The sequence below is a fragment of the Elephas maximus genome, chromosome 25, assembly GCF_024166365.1.
Source record: "Elephas maximus indicus isolate mEleMax1 chromosome 25, mEleMax1 primary haplotype, whole genome shotgun sequence".
Lineage (NCBI taxonomy): Eukaryota > Metazoa > Chordata > Mammalia > Proboscidea > Elephantidae > Elephas > Elephas maximus.
Window position 1 is genome coordinate 5,323,815 of NC_064843.1, and position 16,181 is coordinate 5,339,995.

Below are 16,181 nucleotides of genomic sequence, written 5' to 3' on the forward strand. Positions count from 1 at the left end.
GTGCTTTGGGATGGGAGGCATGGAGGAACCCGGGCCATGGCCTGCCTGGCAATGAACTGGGCAAATGCTAAAAAGGATGGAATCGCTCTGCCTGCCCTGGAGGGCTCTGTGCAGGTAGGAGCTGAGGCCACCTTTGCCTCAAGGAGTGTATTGTTCCTGCCCCCGGGTCTGTTGTCCAAAATATTCACCCCAGGCCCAAGCATAGCCAGCCCCTCCTCCAGTTGTAAATGCCCCTTGGTCCCAGCTGGTGAACCCTATGTATACCCTGGACCCCATCCCAACATGGATGAAGGCTGTCTGTCCACTCTGTGGTCCCTGGCTTCTCCAGAGATGCTAGACCCTGGTGCTGGGGGCTGATGCCCTTGCTGGTGGGGGTGTCAAGGAGCCTTCCTGGGAGTGGCAGAATCCACTCCTGCGGCTGAGCTCTGTCCGAGGGCTCTTGAACGATTAGATAGGAAGCTTAAGGGCCAGTACGTTCATGTTAATGGGGGAGGAACAACTCTGAAAAGGAAGGTGAGGATGGATAGCTACATGACTCAAGGAATGTGATCAACGTCACTGAACTGTACATGTGGGAACTGTTGAGTTGGTGTGTGTTCTGCTGTGTGTATTCTCAACAATAATAACAAAAATGGACAGCATCAGACACTTGGCACGTCTGATCACAGCCCAGCCTGGCTGCCGTGGTGGGCTTGGAGGTGGAGGGGACGAACAAGGGCTTGGCTCCTTTGGTTTCCTTTTCTCTGGAAGACACACTGTCCCTGGATCACATACAGGATCCAAGCGACAGGATCCATCTCCTGATATGATGACTCCCTCGTTGCTCCACTGCTCCCAACCAAGGGGCCACATGTCAGCCTCAGATTGTTATTTCCTTGGTGCCCAAACCTCCACTTTGTCACCTGGGAATGTGCAGTCATTGGGACAAAGCCAGGACCCGTGACTCCCTGGTTCCTGGGGTTTCTAGGAATGGCCACTCAGCCTCTGGGCTTTGCAGAGACATCCCTCCAGGAGCCTTGCCTGCAGGTCTCGGGGTCCTGCAGAGCACCTCACCACCCAAGAGTCCCGTTACACAAGATAGCCCATGCTGGTCTCCTTCAGTTGGTTACACCCATATGCACACCTTATGCATGCACACACAGCACACTCACAGTGCACGTATGTACACAGGTACTCACAGTGCTCAGATGCACGCACACAGCACACTCACAGTGCACATATGTACACATGTACTCACAGTGCTCAGACACATGCACGCACACACAGCACACTCACAGTGCACATATGTACACATGTACTCAGAGTGCTCAGACACATGCACACATGCACAGCAGTCAGTGCAAATATGTACACACTCACAGTGCTCAGGCACATGCACGCACACATAGCACACAGTGCACATAGGTACACACGTACTCACAGTGCTCAGACACATGCATGCATATCCACATGCACACACAGAAAATATATGCACACATATAGCACACTCACACTGCACATGTGCACACACATGTTCACACGTGCTCACATGCACACACACTCCTTTGTGCTAACACGCAGTGTCTGGCCACCCCTCTCTGCAGTCCCAGGTCATTCCTAAAAGTGGCAGGAGTGGGGACCCAGGAGGAGGACCGAGGCCCATATGGGCACAGGACCTGGAAGGGGGAGACTCCTTGGCTTGTCCCTCTGGTCACAAGGGGGGAGTCACTAAGGGGAGGGGGGCCCTGAGGAGGACTGTGGGGCCAGGAGACCATTCACCCCCGGGGATGCCCAAAGCCACCTTTGGAAACAAGGAAATGTCAAACCAGCAAGGTTTGCAAATCGACAGAAACATGAGACACTGCACAGGGATGTGGGCTTTAAATATGAAAATATACTCACATTTGCACGAGTGTAACGAGGACCCACAGGGGCATGCATTCCACAGAGACACTCCCGGGGACCCACCCCGAAGGTGACCGGAGCTGCCCCCGTGCATGCTGCGCCGTCAGGAAAAGAAGCACTTCTTATAAAAACCATTTTATGTAAAACAACCATTCAGAAATACATGTCTACGCAGCTGCCCTGTCCCATCGTGGCAGAGGGAGGCAGTGTTGGCAGGTTTTCAACACCCCATCGTGTGCAGGGTTCCAGGAAGCCACCCCATCCAGAAGAAACGCAGAGCAGGGCCTGACGGGCAGCCAGGAGGCGCGAAGGCCATGGCCCGAGATCCCGAAGTGGGAAGCAGGGCAGTTATCCTGCCCACGTGGAGCAGCTAGCTCCTGGGCTTTCATAATAAATAAAAAACTGAGCACGAGTTCCAGACACAAACCAGGGTTCTTCCTCCTCCAGCTGCTTCTCCCTGTCCCCTGAGAGCAGGACCTTCACCAGCTTCACAGGGGATGGCACCCACAGACCAAAGCGTTTAAAAGAAAGGTGGGGTGGCTTCTCCGCAAGTCTGCAGAGAACTGGGTTCTTTAATAACCGATGATGGTGGTAACTGAAGATTGTGTAGATTGTGGTAAAATGCACAGGCCTCTGTCTGCTTGTCCCGGGTCCACCCATGCTGCTGGGGCAAGTCCACTGGGAAAACCCCCGGTGTGGGGAACGGGCAGGAAAAAGGAGATGGGGGAGGTGGGCAGAGCGGTTGGGCAGGTGGGGGCCCTTCCTCCTGTCCTGCGAGGGGCTAAGCGGAGGTGGGGGGGGCTGGGGGTGGCATCATCCTCTGTCCAGAGGAGCCCCCAGTCAGCCTCAAGTCCGTTTCCCATTAGTGCTTTCACAGTTTGGACACACGCGGCCCCAACCTTGGGGCAGTCTTGCAGCCCCGACTGCAGTGTGAGGGTTCCAGAACCCCCAGCACTTGGGAGTCGGGGAGTCAGCCCTTTTTAGAGGAATTCACGGAGGAGGCCGAGGTTTGGTGTTCCGTCCCCTGTCGTGCTTCGTGGCTGGCCGGGCTCTGTGCTGGCTGGGGCCCAGAGGTGGGGGTCAGACGTTGCTCTGGTGCTGGAGGGCGGAGAAGTCATCTCGAGGGTCCGTGGGGTTGTCAGACCCTGAGGACTGGCTGGGCAGAGAAGCTTCCAGGCCATCGGAAGACGAGGGCTGGGGCTTGTACAGGAAGCAGGCCCCTGCGAAGAAGAGAAAGCCGAGCACCTGGGGGAGGGGGGAGAGGAGGGGCTGTTGGGTTCATGCCTTGTCCAGAAACCACCTACTGCAGGCTGACCCCCCATCCCAGGGGTCTCACGAGGCCCCGAGGCCACAACTCGCTCATCTGAGGAGACAGGTCTTCCTACTGACCCGGTTTCTAGGGCAGATGCAGACATTTGCCAAGGGGGAAACAAAACACGTTTGACTAAAGACAGAGGCACAGGCAGAGATGAGAGGAGTGTGTGGTGGGCTGGGTTGTGTCCCCCAAAAAGATATGTCCAAGCTCTGGCCCCAGAACCTGAGCACGGGGCGTTATTTGGAAACAGGGTCTTTGCAGACGTGATTAAGTTCAAGACCTCTAGATGAGGTGACCGTCCCAGATTAGGGCAGGCCCCAAATCCAGGACTGTGTCCTTATAGGACAGGGAGGGAGACTTGAGACCCAGAGACCCAGGGCTGGGGCTGTGTGAGGGGGAGGCCCAGGCTGGAGCGATGCAGCCACAAGCCAAGGAATGCGGGGAGCCGCCATGAGCTGGGAGAGAGGCCTAGGGCGGTTTCTGGCTCAGTGCCTCCAGAGGGAAGCAGCCCTTCCTGCCTTTGGTGGGAGCAGGGTTCTGCCAACACCGTTCCTTCCTGGGGGTTCAGGCCACGGGTCTGTGGTTCTTTGCTATAGCTGCCCTAGGAGACTCAAGAAGAGCTGGCCAGGCCTCAGTTCCTGCCAACCCGTGCTCGAACCCTGTCTGTGGGCTGTCACCTGACCTTTGGGCTCTTGGTTCCTTTCTACAGCAAAGGGTTGTGCCAACTCGGGGGTGTGGGGCCACGGGAGACAACGTCCTCCATGTGACCGGGGCGGTGTGGCCATGCTCACACCCTCCATCCTTCTCACGGCTCAGATACAGGTTTGAGGCCGCCCACCAGCCCCAGGCCTGGGGCATTTGGATTCTTTGAAGGGGACACTCTGAGCATGTCTCCTGGCCGCTGTGTGCACGCGTGTGCATGTGTGCGTGTATCAAACCTCTGAAAACAGGACCTTAAGCAGAAATGCACCCCCACCCTGCCCCGAGTTTCCGGGAGCTCCCACCTGGGCACTGAGTCTGGAATCCACCTGCACAGAGGGCCCTGTTTCCATCCCTCTATACAGTGCTCTCGTTTGAGGGCAGACCTGTCTGCCCCTGCATTGGCACCAACACTTGTGTATGAAGCTGCCGTCACTCTCTGGCAGGGTTCACATGCCGGGGAGGGTTCCCCAGTACTGTCTGCCCCATGGCCGCCACACCTGCGGCTCTCGGCACAAAACCCAGAAAACAGAAAGCTCAAGGCCCACTCCTGGGAACAGACGTCGTTTCAAAGCTAACCAGGTGCTTTTCTCCAGAGACAGGAGCCCTGGTGGCGCATGGTTAAGAGCTCAGCTGCTAACTGAAAGGTCAGTTGTTCAAACCCACCAGCTGCTCTGCAGAAGAAAGATGTGGCAGTCTACTGAGTCAGAATTAACTCGATGGCAAGGGGTTTTTTTTGCTTCTCCAGAGTCACCCAGATCCTGCCCTGTCCTTGGCTATTTTTATGCTAATCCGTGGGGATAAGCCCCAGGGCAGCTGCTGGCTCCCAGAGAGAGACCTTCTCTCTCTCCGTGGCTCAAAGCCTGGAGGCGAGGGCCCTGCAGCTGAGAGTCCTTGTGTCACCGGTGACCCTTGGTCTTGACCACGGGCGCCAGGGTTTCCTTTGGTTTTTTAAGGTTTGAGGCCTTCTCCTCCTTGGAAGAAAAACCCAAAATATAAAGACTGCACATCTCCCAGGCAGCAGGAGCCAAGGGAAATGAGCCTGAGAGCCATGGCAGGAATTTCTCTTAGCAGTGGGAAGAAAGAGGGCTGAGTGAGAACATAGCCGCATTCAAGGCTCATTGTGGCTGGGAAAGGTGCCACATCGCACATGAGGGCCTCGTTTCTCCAAAGCCGCTAGCTAAGCAGAAAGGCCCGGGCACCCAGTGAGGCTGTGATGAGGTGGCTCCCGGGAGGTGGGCGGAGTGCAAGCTCAGCTGATCCTTGAGGGGAGCGCAGGTCTCAGAGGTAAACCCTAAGGCTGACCTGTGGCCCTTCTCTCCACGCCCAGGGCCACCCTCCTTCTGGCCCTCAACTGGCCCTGTGTCATTGCAGCCCCAACAGCCACCAGGTGAGCATGACTCCTGCTAGAAACCACATCTGAGAGTCTGTGACAGTGGCCACTAGACCTCCTCCCAGCACCCAGTTCCCCAAGTCACAGGGGGAGAACCCGACTCCCCAGATCAGTGGAGGGAGAACTCTGGCTCCCGGGGTCAGCAGTGGGGAGAGCCCTGACTCCCCACATCAGCGGGCGAGAGCTCAACTTCCCAAATCAGTGGTAGGGAGAACCCTGGCACCCCAGGCCAGCAGGGGGATAACTCTGGCACCCCAGGTCAGCAGGGGGAGAACCCTGGCTCCCCAGATCAGTGGTGGGGAGAACCCAACTCCCTGGGCCAACAGGGGGAGAACCCCAGCTCCTTAGGTCTACGGAGAAGAGAACTCAACTCCCCAGTTCACCAGGGGGAGAACCCGGGTCAGCAGGGGGAGGACCCTGGCTCCCTGGGTTCTGGGGAGAATCCGAGTCAGGGGAGGGAGAGCCTGGGTCATCAGGGGAGAACCCGGGTTGGGGGGAGAACCTGGTGCAGGGGAGAAAGCCTGGTGCAGGGGGGAGAGCCTGGGTCAGCGGGGGGAGAGCCTGGGTCAGCAGAGGGAGAACCCTGGCTCCTGGGGTTATCAGGGGAGAACCCGGCTCAGGAGGGACCTACAGTGCCCCGGGAGCCGGCCCCTGCCCACTCACCTTGCACAGGAGCCCGGTGGCCAGCATGTACTGGCTCATGGCCCCGTTCTGATACATGAAGCAGGAGCCCTGGATGCCGCACTGGTCCTGCCAGAGTAGGCACGACTTGTCGATCACCCAGCCGAAGGCGATGGGCCCCGGGATACCCCCTGCAGAGAGAGGGGGCTCAGGACCCAGCAAGTGGCTCTCGGGGAAGGCAGTGCTGTGGACATCAGGGGTGATGTTGCTGTGTTCTATAGAGTCAATCCAACTCATAGAAACCCTGTAGGACAGAGCAGAACTGGCCCATAGGATTTCCAAGGCTGTAATCTTTACGGGAGCAGATCTCTGGGTCTTTCTTCTGCAGAGCTGATGATGGGTTCGAACCACTGACCTTTCCATTAGCAGCCGAGTCCTTAACCACTGCACCACCAGGGCTCCTTTCAAGGGGCTCAGGGGATGTGAGTCTTACTTCTATGGGGACTTGGCATCTAGGGCTGGGAAATTCCCTGATGTCTCTGGCTCCTATAGAGCCTTTGGTTAAGGAGGAAAAGTAGTCCCTGGGTGGTACAAAAGGTTAACTCACTCAGCTGCTATCTGAAAGGCTAGAGGTTCAGGTCCACCCAGAGGCACCTTGGAAGAAAGGCCTGGCGATCTAATTCTGAAAAATCAGCCATTGAAAATCCATCCTATGGAGTACGGTTCTACTCTGACACACATGGGGTACCACGAGCTGAGAGGTTGACTTGAGGGTCACTGGTTTGTTCTTTTCGATTTGGCAAATGAAATGACAGAGGGCCCTCTAGTGGACAATTAGGGGTGCACGCCGCCTGGCTTGGTGAGTGGACCCTGCCAGCGCCAACGTGCAGTCAACACCTTGCCCAACTGTACATGGCTCCCCCTATGCTGCGCAGTACCTAGCGTTCTAACGACGATCCACTGGATGCCCAACGCGAAGGACCTCTGCCAGTCGCACACACACCTGCAAGGACGACGCGGCGTTGGCTACAGCAAACGGAAGTCTCGCCTTGTCTCACCTCTGCTCCAGGGCCAAGTCCCGCCAAGCCCCAGGCCCCCTCCCCACCTCCCCAGTGGTCAGCACCCCGGCACTCCTGGGGCAGCGAGTTGTGTGCTGCCTGTGCAGGCACAGGGCCTGGCACATTCCACAGTAGGACCGCCCGCCATGGGGTCTGTAGAGCTTCCACCATTGTGGGCTGCAAGGAAAGATTCCACATAAGAGAGACCCAGGCCGGGTTTCTTACCGTAAGGTTGCCGTTAGCGCAGGAATGCTGCTGAGGAATGTAAAGATAATTACAACGAATATGAAAACCAGAAGGAGGGGCTTTCTCTGACAGGCCGAGGTGCATTTTCCTGTGGTGGCATGGCCAAAGCCAGAGGAAAAATTCTGAGGGATACAGCTACAATCTCGGTATACCTGGGGAGCCCAACAACAGCGCTGATTACACAAGGAAGGTCCAGGGGGCCCCTCCCAGGTCCACCACAGGGACAATGGGCCTCGGGCAGCGGCCACACTCACCTTCCGGCCACTGGAGTCTCTGGTGGCTGCTGCCAGGCACCCCGCGTGGCAGGGTGAGTAGTACATGGTGCCATCAGAGCCACACACGGGGCTGTAGTGCTCAGGCCAGCAGTTGCAGGCGGCATTGCAGGCAGCTGTCAGCTGCAGGTGGCCCTCGGGCAGGGGGCTGCAGTGGGAGGGGAGGGATGCGGGATGGGGCCCAGGCACAACCTGGGGTCCTGTCCCCACCCCACCTACATCTGAGTGGGCCCTGCCGGTCGGTGCCCTTGGGTGGTCAACACCCTGGACCCTGTTCTGGGAGATCATTGTCTTACGCAGCCTCCCGTGACCTGGTTTTTGCTTGCTGGGTGCCCTTGAGTCAATCCTGACTCATAGTGACCCCACGTGACAGAGTAAAACTGCCCATAGGGCTTCCTTGGCTGTGATCTTTACAGGAGCAGATTGTCAACTCTGTCTCCTGCGAAGCCACTGGGGGGTTCAAACTGACAACCTTTTGGTTAGCAGCCAAGCGCTTACCCTGTTCAGCTCACTTGCCTGGAATGTGTTTGCATTTTGGATAGGCTGTGCCTAAAACTGGTGCCAGAGTACAAGGTGGAAAAACACCTTCTTCCCTGTGCCCAGCCCCCTCTTCTCAGCCCAGGCCAGTGGCTGCATGCCTCCAGAGACGGTTCGTATGCGTGCAGCAAACATGCACACACATGCTCATATGCATGTACACGTACACACACACACACACCTTCCCTTCTCCTTTTTTGTCTCACACCAGAGCACAACCTATTCTGTTCCACTCCTTCCTTTTTCTGCTTGACAACGTGTCTTGGCAATGGCCCAGAAAGAGCTTCTTCATCCCTTTGAATGCCAGTATAGTAACCCATGGGATGCACGGCGGTTTAGCCAGGCCCCTACTGACCAGGTTTTAGGTTGTTCCCAGGCTCTTGCTGTTTCAGACACGCTACAGGTCCTCTCTCTCCCTCTGCTCTCTCACCCTGCAAGCGCATCTACATGGCAGGTTCCTGGGAGGGAGACGGCCAGGTGGGGCTCAGGCCGTGTGTACATTTGTAACTTAGACATTCCCAGATTGCTGTCCTACAGGTTGCAGGTGAAGACAAGCCTTGAGGACACCGGAAGGTGGGTGGTTGTTGTCCCAGGGCACAGAAGAGGAGACTGAGGTCCACAGAGATGAAGAGCTAGGACTTGAGCCCAGGTGTCCTTAATGGCTGACCTGGTGCCATTTTACAAATGAGCCTTAACTGAACTGGCACTGGGTGGTGTCCTCCTTGGCCATCACTGCTCCTTGTCCTGCCGGCCCTCCCCTCAACCCAGGTGAGTCTCCTCACAGGTGCGTTCCCACACAGATTTGTCTCCACACAGGTGAGCCCCCACACAGGTGTGTACCTTCACACAGGTGTGCCTCAACACAGATGTGTCTCTATATGTGTATCTCCAAACAGGTGAGCCTCCACACATGTGAGTTCCCACACAGATGTGTCTCCACACAGGTGAGCCTCCACACAGGTGAGCCCCCATACAGGTGTGTGCCTTCACACAGGTGAGCCTCCACACAGGTGTGTCTTCATACACGTGTCCCCATGTCATTGCCCTAGCTGAGAGTCTCCCCTCCATCCAGACCCCACCTGCCCTTACCTCCTGCTGTAGGTGGCTGTCACGCCAGCCATGGGCACATTGGGGCAGTGCAGGAAGAACATGAAGAAGGCCAGGAGGCTGGTCAGGGTGCAGAGCCCGCAGAACTTGACCATGGCTGAGCCACGCAGCTTGAACTTGTTCACCAAGAAGCCACCCAGGAAGGTGCCACCTCCTGCTGATGGCACCACCAGGTACCCTGGGAGGAGGTGTTCAGTAAGGCCTCAGGGGGGTATGGCCAGGAGAAGCATCTGGATGCCATTAGTTGGAGGAGGGGATGGTGGGACCCCTAATCTGGTGCCCTCTCCTGCCCAGGGAACGGAACCGTAGGAGGTGATGTCTGGCTGAGAGTGACCACACGCTGCCCAGAGGCCCCCTGCCCTCCTCCATGCCCACCCCTGATCACCCATGCCTGGCACCTCCCTCTGGTCTGGGTGAGGCTGAGGAGGCCCCGGAGCTCTGGAGTACCCTGTGAATGCTCCAGGAGGGTGGATCAGAGGAGGTTGCCCCACCTGCACAGCCCCAGGAGGGTCAACCAAGCCCCCAGCCATGGGATGCACCCACCAGGCAGATGCAGGTGCTCTGGCTAAAAGGTCTGAGGCCCCGGGACATTGTGTGCCCAGCTTATGGGGCACCCAGGGTCTGGGTGCTCAGCGGGCACTGCCCCCAAATTTTCTTAGCCAGCCATTGATGCCTGCGGCCAGGGCGCTGGGGTGAGGAGTGTGCCTGGTGAGCTGGAGCCCCACCCCCACCCCCTCCAGTCGAAGCTGCTGGCAGTGCATACCCACTCGGATGGGGCCCTGATGCAGGGGACTGGTCAGCCACCAAGAGCTGCAGCCAGAGCTCAGCAAGCCCTTGTGGAAGGGCAGCCGCTCATCCTGCTGCCTGACAGTTGTGCAGCAACATGGACTTGATGAAAAGCCCAAAGCTGCTCTCTGTTTGCACTGGCCTGGAGGGGACCCTCCTGTGCTCACGGTTGGAGCAGCCCTGTGAGGGTCTTTCTAGAAGATGCCCTCAAAGACCCTCATTTGTCTGAGAACTCACGAGAAAGCAGAGACCTCCCCCTGAGATCCAGTGAGTTTTCTCACCAAACAAGGTGGCGGCTTCTGAGGCACTGAGGCTGAACTGTGACTCGAGGAACTTGGGGCCAAATGTGGACATGCCGGCAATGAGCATGGCCTCCATGGCCCCAGCCAGGCAGAGCAGGATGAACGTGGGGTTCTTCAGAAGGATCCAGATGGAGCTGGATGGAGGCGTGGGGGCACGGAGACCAGAGAGAAGAGACAGAAGGTCAGGATGTACCAGGTCCCAGATTGAGGACACCTTGCCTCTCCCACCTGAGCACGAAGGGCTCCCGTTCTGAGAGTGGTATGAGTGGAGGCCAGGTGAGCTGAGGGGACAGCCTGCTAGGCCTCAGGGACAGAGAGCTAGCACCCTGAGGCTGAGCCTGTGGCCGCTTAGTGGCAAGGCTGACTATGGAGTCTTATCACTGCCTGGGCCAGAGTTCTGGCTTCAGAGACGGGACAGCCCACACATCTCTCCAGAGATGTCAAGTAAGCACAACCTCTGGGTGATGCTGTAAGGGCAGCAGAGGGGCCTGCAGGGGAGCTGGGGGCTGGGGCACAGGAGGTGGCTGGGCCAAAACCAAGTCCAGGGCTGGGCAGCCCCTAGGCAGGGGCACTAGGGCCACTGAGGGGTGGGGCCTGCTCACTAGCCCAGGAGAATGGTTGGATTTAGAACAAGAGGTCCCCTGAAGAACCCCCAGGGGCTGGGCTGGCTCCCCAACTTCTCTTGGTTTGCACCTGGGGGGATCTGTGGGGGGCCTAGTGCCCCCTTTCTGAGGACTGAGAGGACTCAGGCTGTACGGGTGGTGGGGGTGTGGCTTCCACACTCCACGTGATACCTGGTCTTGGGCACAGGGCATTCGCTTAAAAGCTGTCGCACACTCAGCTAGACTGGGTTTTTTAGGCATCTCTGAAGTGGACTATCCACCTGGACATGCCCCGGTCAACCATGGCAGCGCCCTGGGAAGGCAGCTAAAAGTCTATTAAAATGTGTCAAAATTCCAAAAAAAAAAAAAAAAAAAAACCTCTTTACTAGGTGCTATGAGTTGATTTCTGTCCCCTAAAAAGATATGCTGAAGTCCTAACCCCAGAGCCTGCGAACATGACCTTGTTTGGAAATAGGATCTTTGAAGTTAATAGGAGGTCACACTGGAAGGGTGTGTCCGAATCCTACAGGACTGGTGTTATCATAAGAAAAGCCACAGACACAGACAGACGGAGGGAAGAGGGTCATATGAAAAAGGAGGCAGAGACTGGAGTGATGCCGTCAGGAGCCAGGAACACCAGGGGCCCTGAGAAGCTGGAAGGGGCAAGGAAGGGCCCCCCCGTGAACCGGGGCTCAGAGCACGGCCCTGCCCACATGCTGACTCAGGCCTCGGCTTCTCGTCCCTGACAGAGCAGCTTCTGTAGCTTAAAGCTGTGGTTTGTTAGGGCAACGGCAACTCACTCATGCCCTGGGCAGGGAAGGGTGTAGAATTTTGAGATAAATTCAGAAAGTACAACCACTGGGAAGAATCCCAGACAAAGAGCCTGTCCTTCTCTAGGGGGCAGAAATCACCCACACTCGCCAACTCCAGCCCCTGTGCTCAGCCTCCCAGCTCCATCCAATGCCTCCTTTCAAGCTTCCTGGGACTGAGCTCAGCCTCCGAGAGAGCTGCAGGGCCCTTGACCAAGACCAGGGGTGTTCCCTGATTGAGGGTCACTTCCCTGTCCCCAAACTTATGAGCGACCCCATCAACAGACACCCCTGGTTTGCAAGTAAATTCTGAAGGAAGTGGGTCCCCATTTTAATCAGGAGGGGGAACAAAAACCATCTTGTTAGTGTCTGCTGTCTGTGAACCTCAGCAACTCCGTGACCATCCCCACGTGTCAGATGTCTGGGCTCTGGACCCTCCACAGCAGATGAACATCCACCAACCACAGAGCGACTGCTTGCAATAAACGACCATCACCCACTGACACAGGGGCTCGGTGTCTCCCATCAGCCCCTAACACGGGGCTTGGCCTCTCGCTCCATGGCTATGGGCCCTGGGTGTGTGAGGAGACCTCGTTCCTGTGTGCACGCAGGGACACTTTATTGGGGAAGCCGGATGGCCTGGAGATCGGGGCTTAAACACACCCGCTCCTAGTTCTCGTCACAGTCACACTATGAGGCAGGGACCCCTTCTTCCCCATGCGAGCCAGCCTAGTAAGCTGCCATGAGGAATTGGAGCACTGGCTAAAGCAGCTTTGTGCTTCATTTTGGAGGCCGCAGGTCAAGAATTAATTTACTTCTGAAAGAGTAGAAATGTGCAAAGGCTATTTGGGGTTCAAAGGCTATAACCAGTCTTTGAACCTCAGAACTCCCAACAGACAAGTTTGGGGGTGCTGATGGTGAGGAAGGGCCAGTCCCCCTCCGGCTTTTAGACACACTAATGACGTGGAGATGCTGATGGAATCCTGAGGTTGCTGAGAGCTGACACCACATGCTCGCTTCGCTCCCCTCCTGATGAAAAACCGGGCCACATTTTCAGACCTCTCTTCCAGACTTCAGGGCTGAAAAGGGTTTCTTTCAGGCTGACTATTTTCATCCCATGTCTCAAAGAAGGAAAAGAAAACAGAACTTGGAGGGACTTCCACCCCAGAATGACTCAGGGGCTGGTCTGGGCTGGGCTGGGTGGGCTTGGACGTCGGTCCCCAGCCAGCTCCTTCCCCAGCTTGGGGTTGGGTGGGGCTGCTGGTCCCTTCCTGAGTTTTGCCCAAACCTGCCCTTGTGGAAAATGCCCTGGGTCTGGGGACAATCGCCGCTTTCAGCAATGAGGGGAGACCCTCCTGGCAGCCTGCACACTTCTTTGTTTCATGGCCCCAGCCTGTAGCTTCCTTGGCTGAAATTCTTAGGCTGAGTTTGCTCAGGAATTACTCATGGCCTTATAGAAGATACAAGTTCTGGAATTTTCTATAAATGAAAACCGGTTTGGGGAACTAAGCCTGGGCCTGACTTCCCTTATCACTTGAGGAACTGGAGAGGCCTGCCGTCCCCCATCCACGTGGGTACAGGGTGCCTGGCCCCCAGCCCTCCACCTGAGCCCTTCAGTGTCTGGATGCTGGGAGACACCTACTGTCCCCCGTCCACACGGGCACCAGACTATGGTGCACTTGGTCCCCAGCCCTCCATTGAGCCCCTCGGTCTATGGGTGCTGGGAGAAGGGAGGCTGGCCCTCTCATGATGTCCGGTAATACCAGTCATTCTGGCCCTAGGCTTGCTTGGTCATGCTTCAGGCCGGCCCCCAGCGGGCAGCTCCTGGCTCTTGCAGGCAGTCAGTGGAACAAGACTTGAAAAGCAGGTAGGTGGGGCAGCAGGGGTTTCTGGGGGCTGATGCCCTCCACCCTGCCGGGGGGAGGAGGGTGGAACTGATCATATGGCTGATAGCCCCACTCCCAATGTAGCCGTTAGACCAGCTACTGAGAGGCAGGACCAAGGAGGTGCCGGAGGACGGGGGGCTCAGTGCACTAGTCTCGGAGGCAAAGATGCCCCAGGCCAGGCAGGCAGGCATGAGTCAAGGGCTGTGGGCTGCCCAGGCTGAGGCCCTGAACCTCCTGCAGGACTGACCTTGAGGCTGGAGCCCTAAGTTGGGACCGTGACCTCCACCCAGGAGGCTCCACCTGCTGTTCCCCCACCTTTCAGCCCCAGCCGCAAGGCCAAGACTGAAACTCCAGTGGCTAAGAGTACAGTGAGGGCCGCACACCCTGTGACCCTACAGGGGTCACCCGGCCCTCCCCCGACCCAACCCTGGGGCTGTAGCATGGGGGAGGAAGAGCTTCCCTGCCGTGGGTCCCTCAGTAGCTCCCAAGACAGGGCCCTTGAGTGTCCCCAACCCCTGGTGCTTACAGAGGCAGGTCCCAAACGGTTTTACCAAAGTCAGGGTTGGCTGTGGTCCTGGGGCCACTGTCCTTGAGCTGGTGGGACTCTGATGCTCTCGTGACCACGTAGTGCTGGGCTCCTGGAAGAGCACATGCATCAGGGGCCACACACTGCCTGAGCCGGCAGGTGGCGGTGCCCCATGGGTGCCAGGCCCTCCTGTAGTACTTTGTGTACATTCGAGCTCCAGCCTTGGTCCCAGGTGGTGGCATGGGACAGCCGTGGGCAGATACACCGCCACAGACAGAGGCACCACCGGGAACAGAGGCGGGAGAGTGGGTAGTCGGGACTCGAGGGAAGAGAAATTAGGGTGGGGAACTCCCTCGGCTGAAACCAGCCCGTCCCAAGGATCCCAAGGAGGGAATGGGTCCCCAGGATGCCCTGCAGGACAGCGAGGCTGGGTCTCCCATCCTTGGAAGATTGTGGCCCATGACCACCCACAAGCCTCTTGGTTCAAAACGACCAGGAGTGGATGGATGTGCTGTGACTCTGCTCGTGTAGGATGAGGAAGGGCAGGAAGTGGCATGTCTGTCTCCACACAGACTCAGAGGAGCAGGACACCCACCTGGCAGCTGCCGAGGGTAGCCGAGGATGGGGATGGTGATGAGAAAGGCAGCGGCCCCAGCACCCAGGAAGCCGACCCACCAGGCACCGACCCACAGTGGGCTCTCCGTGGTTAGCGCCGTCCTGGGGACAGACACCAAGCTCTGGTCAGCGCTTGTGGCAACACGTGCCCTCTGCTCATGCACATTGGGCCCCCTTCTGGCTCTTTCCACGAGCAGACGTGGCAAGCCCTCAGCACATGGTCTGCCAGCCCAAGGCACAGCCAATCCTTGGCCCAGAGCTGCCTCCCTGCTGCTTGGCCTCCCCCGGTGGCCAGGGACCCAGGTCCTCTCTCCCTCTATCCATCTGTTGGTCTCTCTCTCCTGCTTAAATTTACAAAAACTAGCATCACAAACAAAAGACACCAGGACACGAGAGAAACACAAGGATCCCACACGGGCAGCAGAAAAACCTGCTGTTGTTCACAAAAGGCTCCAGAGAAATTGTAACTATGTCTCAGGCAGCTTCCGAAGAGCCCCTGAGCCTTGGCTGTGGCCTACACCTGCACTGCCTCCCCCAGGCCTAGCCGACAGACCCCCAAAGCCCCCCAGTGCCAGTCAGGGGCAGGCCCCGGTGCCCTCTAGGGCTCTGAACAGCTAGGCGCCAACCCAGCCTGGATTCCCCATCACACGCCGCCAGGCCAGAGACCTCCCAGGTGTGCAAGCCCGTCTGTGCACAGACAGCATGGTCACTTACCGCCGGCCCACCTCCGTGTAGATGTTCAGCAGGGCACCCCCCACCAAGTAGCCGGCTGCGGGGCCAAGGATGGCTGCAGTGTAGAAGATGGCTGCAAAGGAAGCACAGTGGTCAGTACCGCCAGCCCTTCTGGGTAGCACAGGGCCGCAGACACAGCTCACAGCCATGCCCCGGCACATGGAGCCCACACCCCATCATGGGGAGCCCATGCCCTGACACAGGGAGCCCATGCTTTGGCACATGGAACCCGCGCCCCGACACAGGGAACCTGTGCTCTGACATGGGAGCCCGCCCCCCAACATGGGTAGCCCACCCCCTGACACAGGTAACCCGCGCCCCTACACAGGAGCCCGTCTGTGACATGCAGAGTCCACTCTTCGAGAAGCCCTGCCCTGCTGGCCAGCCACCCTCTGCCAAGGGCCCAAAGGGGTCCTTCCTGGGGGCTGGGGGAGCACAAAGCTGCAGCTCAGAGAGGCCAGCTGGACTCACTGCTGTAGCCCAGGGAGAGCTGGGTCGGAGGCACTTTGGGGGCTTCTGCACTTGTTTCAACAACCACTAGAGCAGATTCAGTGAAGCCCTGAGACTGCCCCTAAGGCCCACACCTGGCAACGATGCTGCTGCCTTGATTTATTATGTACAAATCTTCATACATATAAAGAACAGTCTGGAATGGTTTTGTTTTTCTGCTTATAGTCCTCGTTCTCCCAGTCTAATGCCTCCAGGGTTCCCCCCATCTACCCCTCCTGCTGCCAGACCCTGAGCAGAGCTGGTGTGTAAGGGGAGACGTGAGAATGTTCCGGGAGGTCTGT

The 16,181-nt window shown here is 57.7% G+C and overlaps 1 protein-coding gene across 4 annotated transcripts in view; it reads right to left on the bottom strand.

Moving 5' to 3' along the window:
• Positions 1–1,833: 1,833 nt before the first annotated feature.
• Positions 1,834–16,181, bottom strand: part of SLCO4A1 (solute carrier organic anion transporter family member 4A1) — a 29,078-nt gene continuing 14,730 nt past the window's right edge. The window contains exons 3-12 of one of the 4 annotated variants that reach the window (XM_049869124.1): positions 15,373–15,463; positions 14,639–14,760; positions 14,044–14,155; positions 10,200–10,354; positions 9,115–9,310; positions 7,471–7,636; positions 7,196–7,389; positions 6,851–6,915; positions 5,955–6,103; positions 1,835–3,129 (exon numbers count right to left, since the gene is read on the bottom strand). In XM_049869124.1, the coding sequence (XP_049725081.1) occupies positions 2,965–3,129; positions 5,955–6,103; positions 6,851–6,915; positions 7,196–7,389; positions 7,471–7,636; positions 9,115–9,310; positions 10,200–10,354; positions 14,044–14,155; positions 14,639–14,760; positions 15,373–15,463 (1,415 nt within the window). In that variant the 3' untranslated portion in view covers positions 1,835–2,964. Of the gene's footprint in view, positions 3,130–5,954; positions 6,104–6,850; positions 6,916–7,195; positions 7,637–9,114; positions 9,311–10,199; positions 10,355–14,043; positions 14,156–14,638; positions 14,761–15,372; positions 15,464–16,181 lie in introns of all 4 variants that reach the window. The other 3 variants (XM_049869125.1, XM_049869123.1, XM_049869126.1) reach the window with 3 other exon arrangements.